At 34.5% G+C, this 11,105-nt stretch overlaps 1 protein-coding gene and 1 pseudogene across 1 annotated transcript; both read right to left on the bottom strand.

Moving 5' to 3' along the window:
- Positions 1 to 221: 221 nt before the first annotated feature.
- On the bottom strand, positions 222 to 1,849 carry LOC149240868 (LEAF RUST 10 DISEASE-RESISTANCE LOCUS RECEPTOR-LIKE PROTEIN KINASE-like 2.1). Its single transcript, XM_089370337.1, has 3 exons — positions 1,270 to 1,849; positions 832 to 917; positions 222 to 725 (listed from the first exon to the last, which is right to left on the bottom strand). The coding sequence occupies exons 1-3, from the start codon at positions 1,847 to 1,849 to the stop codon at positions 222 to 224; spliced, it is 1,170 nt and encodes a 389-aa protein (XP_089226463.1).
- A 7,402-nt stretch (positions 1,850 to 9,251) lies between these two features.
- LOC149240867 (S-adenosylmethionine synthase 1 pseudogene) lies at positions 9,252 to 10,387 on the bottom strand (annotated as a pseudogene).
- Between the last annotated feature and the right edge of the window lie 718 nt (positions 10,388 to 11,105).

Here is an 11,105-nt window from a genome sequence, read left to right as displayed (position 1 = left end):
TGCTTCAATTTCTCCCTCCCTTTCGCCTCGCAATCTCATCTGCAACTCATTCTGAAGTATCTTGAAAGCCCACTCAGGAAAGCACACCCGACTAGAACGGTCATCCGAAAATCAATATTCTTTCTGCCCCCAGCAATCTCTAGCAACAGCATACCGAAACTATAAACATCGTATTTATCTGTAACAGGCCCCATATCACTGTCACACACCTCTGGCGCAACCTATCCAGGAGTCCCTCTCCATGCTGTCATTGATATATGGTCCTCTTCCTTTCTACAAACTACTGACAGACCAAAATCAGAGACTTCTGGGGCGAAGTCCGAGTTCAGCAAGATATTTTGTGGCTTGATGTCTAAGTGTATGATGCGCTTCTCACAATCTTGATGCAAATATGCAATTCCACGAGCCGCACCCAAAGCAATGGAATGCAATTGTTCCCACCTTAACACCTGCCCCTCCTCTTCTCCGGCAAACAGAAACTTATCGAGAGATCCATTCACCATGTACCCATTCATCAGTGCGCTTATAGGGCTTTCGAAACAATACCCCAACAACTTAACCAAATTGACATGATGGACCCGTCCAATGGTGGTCACTTCATTCATGAATTGAGCCTCGCCGTGTCTATGCCTATCAAGAATCTTAACAGCAACTGGAGCTCCGTTGGAACTGAGCTTTCCTTTATACACCACACCATAACCTCCTTCTCCTAACTTTTCTGCAAACTGCAAAGTTGTTTGTGATCTTCTTGAGGTGAGAGAATGAATATCTCATGGGCATTTCATAAGCATATTCCTTGAGGAATTTCTCCACTTTTTCAGAGGAGCTAACAGGAAGAGGATGTCTCTTCTTCACATAAAACGTTACGAACAGTACTAGTGCTACTGCTGTGAACGCTACTCCTCCGACTGAGCAACCTGCGATGGAATGAAGGGATTGATCTATCAATGCGAGCTTGGTCCAACTCATAAGAGTATAATAGAAACCGATTTAGCTGGGGGTAAAGCGAATAAAGAAATCATAATTTACCTATTATTATAATGCCTGACTTGTTTCCATGACCTGCAACGAAACCATAAGAACTATCAAATGTAAGAGGAAGGATCCGCAAATTCATATAATAATATTAGACGTTTTGAGTTCAGAATGCACTCACTGATACAGTCACCTATCATAACCTAATTACTTGGGCTAGCAGAATACATTCTTTACATCATAACTGAACAAGTAGTTGACATTGGTTTTGCAGAAAGTGAACCTAGAGCATACCGTGGCCGGGGCATCCGTGGGTACGGGGTCCGTCTTTGCAATAGCAGAGGAACGGCGAAGTTGAGTCCGAAATGTTGTAACCACATATCCCTCCACTTGCTTCACATGATCTGCAGACTTTATCTCTCTGGGTATCATTGGAAACGTATTCTGCTCTTCCGACCTCAACTTCGACTTGTTCCCTAGAACATCCCCGAATCGAATACCCTGGGTTGTAGAAATCGTAATAGATGGTAGCATTACATTTCCAGAGCAGCCCTCCTGTGAAACCGAATGCCTCCTGAAAAGGTATAGTGCACTTGTACACATCTAGAGTCCGGTTCTCTTTACCCGAAATGTAGAAGGAGGCGTCTCCATGTTCTGATAAGGGTATCTGAAGATTATTAAAGGGACTATTGAAAAAATTGCAGTTCTCGCCCCTGACAATAACGAACACGGAAGCAGAGTACCTCCTTAGTATTATTGTGTAACTCCGGCCATGAATCTCGATAACTGGAGTTGTGTTCTGCATACACTTAATTTGAAAGGCAGGGTGACCGCATCCACGCTTTCCTACACCAAAAGGATACGTTATATTCATGATCCCACAATTCCTAGCATTTAGGCAATACTCATATTGCGCGTCGAAGCATAACGAGCAGCGGATTAGACAGGCCCAGCAGGCAGTGAATATAAGGAAGAAGGTGTGTGGAGGCGGGGAAGAAAGAAAATGAGGAACATATAAGTGCATTATGAGAGGCAGAGATAGCGTTTGATCTTGGGAAGACAAAAATGATCTCCGTAACAGAATGGGTCGCAGAGGTGGCGTTGGTGGGAATTTCGGAAATAAAAATGATGATGCAGAGGTGGGGTTGGTTGCGATGATTCCGAGAAGGAATATAATAGACCAGGAAATTAACTTGATTTTGTTTGTGTCAAAGGCATATTCGTTTTATGCATTTCGAAATAAACTAATTTAATTCGTTGTTTATGGTCGGTATGGATTTTTTTAACGCTACATCCTTTTACAAATCGATTATAATCGTCTCAAACTCAACTCATGTGTAAATAAACTCATCTATCATTTATTAATAATGTGAACAGTCATCGTCTAAGTGGTTTATTAATGAAGTTTAAGTTTGAAATATCTCTAGTTTATTAAGCATTTGAACGGAGAAGGTTGAAAGACAAATCAAACAGAAGCCGAAAAGAGTTCTTGGAATTCTCAAATTTTAATTTTAATGTTACAATAATAGTTGATTCTGTGAGAGTCTTTGAAGACCCCATATCCGTTTTCGTGGGAGGCACAGGCAATGTGACTCTCCACACAATAGATGACCCACTCATCCACGCAACTCTTTTTCCTAATGTCTACCATGAAATGGTGGAAGGAAGCATCCCAGAAAGTTCCGTGAAGAAAATATGAAAGAAAACATAAGAAGAAAATATGAAACAAAACATATATAAGAAAGAAAATATAATAGAATATTTAAAAATATATATTAAATATATCTTGAAAATTCATATTTATATATTTTATAATGAGTAATAATTCCAAAAAAATGTAAAGAGAAACGGATATGATTGTTAAATTGAAAAATATTAATTTAACTTTTATAGTTAAGTAAATAACAAATTATTCTCCATCATTAAATTTAATTTATCCCATACTTTTTAAATCATTTCATTTTAATTTCATATGTATTACTACTTACAATTTCACATTTAATTTAAATTTTCATTAATGTAAACTAATTCCACAGTATATTAAATTGAGCTCGTAATCTTTTCTAGAATTATTCCACAGCTCGTTAATTCAACATTATAATTCTATATATATATTACTACTTACAATTTCACATTTAATCTAAATTTTAATTAATTTAAACTAAATTCAACATCATATTAAAATGAGCTCGTAATCTTTTCTAGAATTATTCCATAGCTCGTTAAGGTGGAAATATATTTTTGTTATCCTCAACTAAAATATTCATTCACGAATATACATAATGAAATTTCTATTTTTTATAAATATACACGTGTAATTGAATATAAGTCATTAATTGCAGTAGTTCACATAGTGTCAAATAGTCATAATTTAATCAATATAATAATAATTGAGCACCACGCTGATGGCACCGTCAATAAATAGCAGCTTGACAACAAAGCGATCATGCGATATGGAAAATTTGGAAAGACTCATCAAATTTATGAATCTATTACAATTTTCCCTTAAATGAACATAAGGCATTAATTGCAATAGATTACATAGTTTCAAATAGCGCTAGGTTAATCAATATAATAAAATAAAATAAAATATATTATATCATTATGGAAAATAAGATTTTTAAGTTAGAAAGTCAAATCAAATTTATGAATTTATTACCATTTTCTTTTAAATGTATCTGATTCTCCTATTTAAATTTTCATAACTTTTGTTTATGAATAATAAAATTTTATAGTCTTAATTATATAGATTCATTTTTTTTTTAATATATTGTTTATTTTTAATTTGGAAGACCTCATCAAAAACATATTGTTTATTTTTAATTTGGAAGGCCTCATCAAATATTTGAATTTATCACATTTTTCTTTTAAATGCACCTAAATTTTACATTTAATTTTTCATAACTTTTGTTTGTTAATAATACAAGTTTATAATCTTGACAATATAGATTCATCTCTTTAATTTTTGAAACATATTTCATGTTATCAATTGATTCTATCTAACCATTAGATGAGTTTTTTTAGAAGTGATTTTTTTAGTTAGTGTGTAATTGATAGAACCATTCCTCACACATTTTATGTTATTTCAATTCATCTATTATTGAATTTTACTCACCTATGAAGACCATTTTTAAATAGCCTTTGAGTAATATGGGAAACTACTTCATTTTTTCCAGAAGAGTGTGAAAATATTGTTACAGTTTCACTAGGTTTTCACTAGGTTCAATGTATATTCAAACAAAGGAAATAAGTTTTTTAGGTTGTGTGGTTGGATAGTTTTGAACAAGTAGAATATGAACTTTGTGATGATATCATTTGAATAAATATCTCATTTTAAGTTTGACTTAGGCATATTTACCAATTTGTAGAAAAGAACCTTGATGTCAAATTTGTGAAAGTGAACTATGAACAAAACAAGTCTATGTGCTACAGTTTGGGCATCCATGTTTGACCTTTTTTCGAGTTCTATAGAGGGAGGGCCATTGTAGCATTAAATAAAATTGGAGGTTGGACCATGATATTTCATTTTGTACTCATTCCTTGGGAAACGCAAGTTATTTATAGGCCTTTTCAATACCTGCAAGTTTCTTATGATTATGGCTCATAGCACATACACATGCCTTCTTGTCTCTCAACATACAATTGTACTGCATCTAGTTTTGTTATCTTGACTCTGTGAAAAAACACTGCAAGATTTTAATCCCCATTGAATTAATAACAATAGGCATTTCCTAGTAAGTCAAGGGTTATGGCAAAAGCGTCATATAAAAGGTGACAGGCTAAAGGAAAAAAGTTGAGAGTAAGTTCTGACTAGTACCAAAAGTGGCTAGACAAAATGGTCAGAAGTTTTTAGATATAATAAGATGTAAGCTCGTTGGCAAATTGTTGAGATTTTATTTTAAATATGACATAGTTGTTGCGACATCATGCATATTCATCATCATTATTGGGATTGTTTGCATGATACTAGTATGGAGTAAAGGAGGAGAGTGCCAAGGAAATTTAAGAACTCTCTCAATTTGAAGAAAGTGGGGTTATTTCTTTGTTTTAAATCCCATATGAATTGTAAAGAATTGGAATATGTTTCCTACCATTGTGATTGAAACTTTTAATTCTCAATTACACATGCTTAATCTGCATTCTACATTCTTTGCTTTATGAACCTTGTTATTGCCTTACTTTCTAGTATATTTATCAAGAATCTTGAATTTTGAATGCATGTATGTTTTTTAATTCCCAGATATCTCTACTACATTGTTTGTGCTTATACCCAATCCTTTGGCAAACTTAGATTGTGGTTTCTCCCAAATCAATGAGGAGCCTCCACCCTCAACTCTACCTACCTCTCTCTTGGCCACCAGGGATTTTATATAAGATTGTGGTTTCTCCCAAATCAATGAGGAACCTCGAGACTCAACTCTTGGCCATCAGGGATTTTATATTATAAACGTGCTTATGCAAGAAAACCTAAACTAATATTGGGTTTGATCTTTTTCTCTGTGCAAGTTTCTTTGTTATGTTGTCTTGAGAATGTGTCCCCTAAAATCCAAAATCTTGTAAATGTCTACAACTTTCCTATGTCCCTTGAAATCCATAATCATATAGATGTCTACATCTTTCAAACCATGATAACCCCAAAAATCCCTTTTGTTGAGACTTTGTTATTTCAATTATTAGTTTTTTTAAGGACATGGTACTCAAACATATATTAAAACCGAAAACTATTTTGAACTTCTTATGACAAAGATGGTAAACAGTGAGACTTGAGATTTAAATATGGTGCACGTTTGGCATAAGATGATGGATATGTAATCCATTTTGGTGGTAGTTACTTCTTGTCTTATTTATTAATATCATTCTTAGGGCTTTGTTGGACTGCTCAACACCTAACTTTCATGTGTCCCCTAAAATCGAAAATATTGTAGATATCTACATCTTTAAAACCATGATAACCTCGACAGTCCATTTTTTTTGACACTTCACTCTTTCAATTATTAGTTTTTTTAAGGAAATGGTACTCAAGCATATTTTAAAACCAAAAACTATTTTGAACTGCTTATGACAAAGATGTTAAATAGTGAGACATGAGATTTAAATATGGTGCACGTTTGGCATAGGATGATGGATATGTAATCTATTTTGGTGGTAGTTACTTCTTGTCTTGTTCATTAATATCATTTTTAGGGCTCTATTAAACTGCTCAACACCTTTTCATTTGTAGCTTTCTATGGTGATAGTTGGAAAACTGAATTTAAAAGATGGATTTTGGTGTCAGCAACGGTGGTAGTCAAAGCTCTCTAGGCTACTTATTTGGAAGTGGTGATGAGCCCACGAAAGCAGTGCCCACATGTACTAAGCATGTGCAAAACCCAACATGTTTTGTAAATGGAGCTCCACAAAAGACAAAGGTAGTTTCTTCTAAATCTCAAGAAAATGGAAGTGAGAAAAATACACAGTATTGACGAGCCACATTACCTCTGAAATTCAAGAGCACTGACAAGTGGGAACTTCCTCCAAAACCTTTTTTTGTGGCTGTAGTATAGAGTCTAAAAATTTGGTGGCTAAATAGTGTAACCTTTCTCAATTGGATCAAGTCATTGGCATGGCTTCCTACTCCCTATTAGATAATTTAAAATGTCATTGAAACAATGTTGGTCAACCCCAAATTGTCTAACCTTATTGAATGCCATATCTCTTGCAGAATTTGAGCCATGATCCTCAACCAAATATTGATGATTCTACAAACTAGGTTTGTCACATCAATGTGTCTGAGCACAATAATGGGGAAAGAAAGGATTAAATTTTTTTTTCCTAAATTTGTATGCCTATACTTGTCAAATCTGTGATTTACTAATAGCTAGGTAGCATCTACAAGAAAATTGGGAAATCCACCAATATCATTATTCTCCTGGCTTGCAGTCTTTCAACTTCCTGAACCATGATTGGATCTACTTAAACGATTGACTTCTACTTTTGTTATCATATATATGAATACTTTTATCATAAAAATGAGTGTTTGCAAGAGGTTACATAGATTTCAAGGAGCTTATCTATTCAAAAATAAGAGAAATAGAATGGGTACATAGTAAAGAGATCATTTTGATAAACAACATCTCACACATTGAAGGTCGAGATAGAAACAGAGATTAGCATTTACGTCAATGGAGTGTAAAGATATAATGAATTCATTTTTCCCTTGAATTATTTGTAGGGAACAAATGTTGCAGGCCTCCTAAATTGGCCTATAAAATATTTGGGCACTTGATCAAAGAATCCATTTGTGGAGAAGAATGAGCATCACTGACTTATAATCGAGTTGGGGAAACATCCATTTTTGAAATTTGATAAACTAGAATACTACTTAATCCATTTCCTTACTTGAAGTTTGATGTGGGTGTCAACAATATTTGGAAATGAAGCATAGTTCTTGTTGTCTATACCTATGGCGACCCTAGAGGCCTTGATATCGTCTTATTGAACTCAAAAATTTCTGTATCTGATGAATTGGGTTGCAAGAAGAGTATCCATGTCTAGAAACTTGTTTAGAAACGTTAGAATTGGGCTCATCTTTGGATTGACCGAAAATTTAAGTTCAGATAACCATTATTGTTATAGAAGTTGTAGACTAAGAATAGGGATGACATGGGGGAAAGTAAAAATATGAAAAGAAACAAGAAGACCCCTCATGTCTACCTATGCAAGGTCTCAAACACCATGTTGATCTTTGTAATTATTTCTTTGACTTTAAATCTATGCTGTAGCTAAGGAACTTTTATCTATGCTTGTGCTTTCAATAGTCCTAGAGAAAATAAAGGGAGAAGAGGGCTTCCATCTTTAAAATAATTATTTTTAAAGAAAGAATGCCCTCCTATTGTGGATCTATGAACTTTGCTAAAAAAGGTTAAGGACTATGCATGGAAGTTATATGTTCTAGGGTACATGTAGGACTTAGCATGGTTGCTACATGTGCCAGGGTATTGTTATTGTAACCAAATGGATTGTGAGCACTATGTGTAATAGATTGAATTCCAATAGCTTATATGTATGGTGTGAAGAACCAAGATGTGCTATACATATTTCATTGATGGAAGAATTTCGGCATTTTTTTTTGTCTTTTTGAAATTTCCAGGAAATATATTAAAATAAAAATAAAATAAATATTACAATGTACACATTTTACTATGCGTTTTCATTTCCTAATTTATAAAATTTTCCTTCCATTTATACTCGTGGGAATTCTATTTAAATTATTTCACAATGATGGGAAACAATTAAACAAAATTCGCATAAAACACTTATTTCTTGTCAATCCTTCTAAGAAAGGGTTTAGCACGAGTTAAGATGCAATATACTGGATGATGCTTGCAAAGTTTTCGAACAAATTCCAAAATGAGATGTTTGTTCTTGGACTACCATCATTGCAACTTATGTAAGTCATGAACCTGCTGAGGAGACATTGAGATTATTTCAGTTAGTGAAACATAAAGGCCTCCATCCTAATCAGTTCACATTTACCATCGTTCTTCTGATGTGTACCAAATTAGATTCTGTACAAAATACAGCTACCCACACTTTAACCAATGGTTGTGATCTCAATTGCCCAAATATATTCTTTGTAAATGCCCAAAACTGAACAATGAACACAAATTACAATTATCAGTTTCTTAAGTAGTCATGGTCTTAAATACCCAAATAATTGCTCTTAATTGTTCAAAAGTGAAAAGTGTTTTCAGTGTCACTATCAATGAAGGAAGAAGGTGATGAGATATTTATCCCCAAGTCATGTGACCAAGCTCTTCAAATATTAAATAATGCCTAAGAGGGAAAATTAGGTGTTTTCATCACCATTACAGGATGTATTGTGGAGTGGGGATAGATTCCCATCTTCTGTTATTGTTTCCAACTATGTGTTGAAATTTCAATATGTATTTCATGTGGTTTTCTACATTTAAGCAATATTTGAAATGTTCGTTAAATTTTCCTCTTCTGGTTGATTTTTAATGAAATATTGAATGTTTATGTAACTCCTCTAGTTGATTTTTAGTGGAAGATTGAATGTTTATGAAACTCTAATTTTCATGTTTCTTAGGACCTCCACCTAGAAATTGAAAACTCTATTGGTCACATGAGTACATCGACATGTAATCGTTTTCTTTCCAACTGATTCTATAAAATAGTGTTCAAATTCCAACAAGTTGAGCATATTTAAATCAGAGTCTAATGATCACTTTAAATCATGAACAATTTCAACGTTACCATATTCTCACTCCACAGTTTCAAGCTTTCTCCCACTTAAGGAACTTTACAGTTTCCCAAGTGAAATCAAGATCATACCAACCCAAATGGCCATATGCAGCTATTTTTTGGAACCCCATATTGCCTCCCCATTTTAGGTCAATATTGATAGAAATCATGCTAGGGTAGAAGTCAAAATTTTCCTTGATCAACTGCAGGATTTCAGTACCTAGAATGTTTCTAGTTCCATATGTGTCAACAAACATGAAGAGTGGCTCAGGCACACCAATGGAATATGAAACATGCACAAGGTAGCAACGTGCTAGCTCGACAACAACAACACTCTTGGAAACTTGTCTAACAATGTAGCCACCACTATGATCCACCTTGGTGGGATCCTTTCCAGAAAAGGCTCCTCCACCATGAGCACCCCAACCACCATATGTATCAATAATAAGTCTCCTCCCAATGAGTCCAGTATCCCCATGGAGTCCTCCAATTACAAAAACCCTAGATGGGTTGAAATGGAATATTGTATTTTCATCTAGACATTGAGAAGGAGCAATCGGCTTAATAATATGCTCCTTGATATCAGCTACAATCTGATCATTGGTAACAATTCCATCATGTTGAGTAGAGATGTGAATAGCGTGAACTCTTAACGGGTCTTTCCATATGGTCTCAACCAAGGGCACGTTCCATTATTTCTTACTTAAGTCAATTGTGCTCCCAGCTTTGTTGTTAACACATGATTGAGAGGCATCAACACCGGGGTCTCATCTATAGCATACCTAAACATGTGGCCCTTATCTCCTACACAAATCTATTTAGGATTCTCAATAAGATGGCCATGGACACCCTATGGCATGTCAGGGATTTTTTGTTCAATGTTCACCAGGACCTTGCAATTATCTACTTCCAAGCCAACATCCATTGACATGACTTCAATTCCTCTACAAGCGTCCCTCACTATCTTCTCATAGTCTATATTAGCTTTAGTTGTGATTTATCCAAATATCATGACCATGTTTGTCTTTGTGCATATATCACATGCAACCTTGCTTTAATGATCTTGGTCCAAGCAAGCATCCAATATGGCTTCAGAAACTTGATCAAAAAGCTTGCCAGGGTGTCCCTCATTGACATAATTTGATGTGAAGAGAATGGTGTCCATATAAAAAATATAGGCACATAAAAAGATCAATAGGCAAGAGAAAATATGCCCAAACACTAGAATTAACATGCAAGAATCACCATTTAATATAAATTGTTAAACAACAAATAGTTAGCCAGAAAACTGAAAATTGACTGTGGAATGAAAACATGTTAGGTCCCTATACCACTAGTGTAGCCCCTTATTGTTATTAGTGAAACCCCCTTATTGTATTGTTGTGCCCATTTAGTCCCGATATTTTTATTATTGTGCCCCATAGAAACCCAGTATTGTTATTGTTGTGCCCTTACATTATTATTGTTATGTCGGAACTGATTATATTGTGACCCCTTAGACTCCTATATATAGAAAGGAGGTCTTATCATTTGTTTCATTCAATAATTTTTCATTTGTGTAATATAAATGAGGTTTCCCCCTCAAATAGTCTTATTTTGAAGTCATTGATCTATCTCTTCTTCTATTTTGTGAGTTGGTTGCATAACATTTGGTATCAGAGCTTTGGATTCTAAGGTTTCACTGCTTCAAACAGGTCATCTGGTATTTTCGTTGTAATTTTTTTCTACGAAGTTTCAGATGCTGAAATTAAAACACATTTGAGCCTAAATCTTGTTGAACCTTATGTCCGAATTTCAGATCTTGTCTCGCTATAATTTTGGATTTACGAGCTCAGGAAGTTAGGGTTTTTGTGGGCTCCAAATTTCCATGTCAAACAAGTCATTGT

The sequence above is a fragment of the Pinus tabuliformis genome, chromosome 8 (assembly GCF_031772625.1).
Source record: "Pinus tabuliformis cultivar Carrire ecotype Pingquan chromosome 8, CPIR1, whole genome shotgun sequence".
Lineage (NCBI taxonomy): Eukaryota > Viridiplantae > Streptophyta > Pinopsida > Pinales > Pinaceae > Pinus > Pinus tabuliformis.
This window is presented reverse-complemented; position numbering and strand designations above follow the sequence as displayed.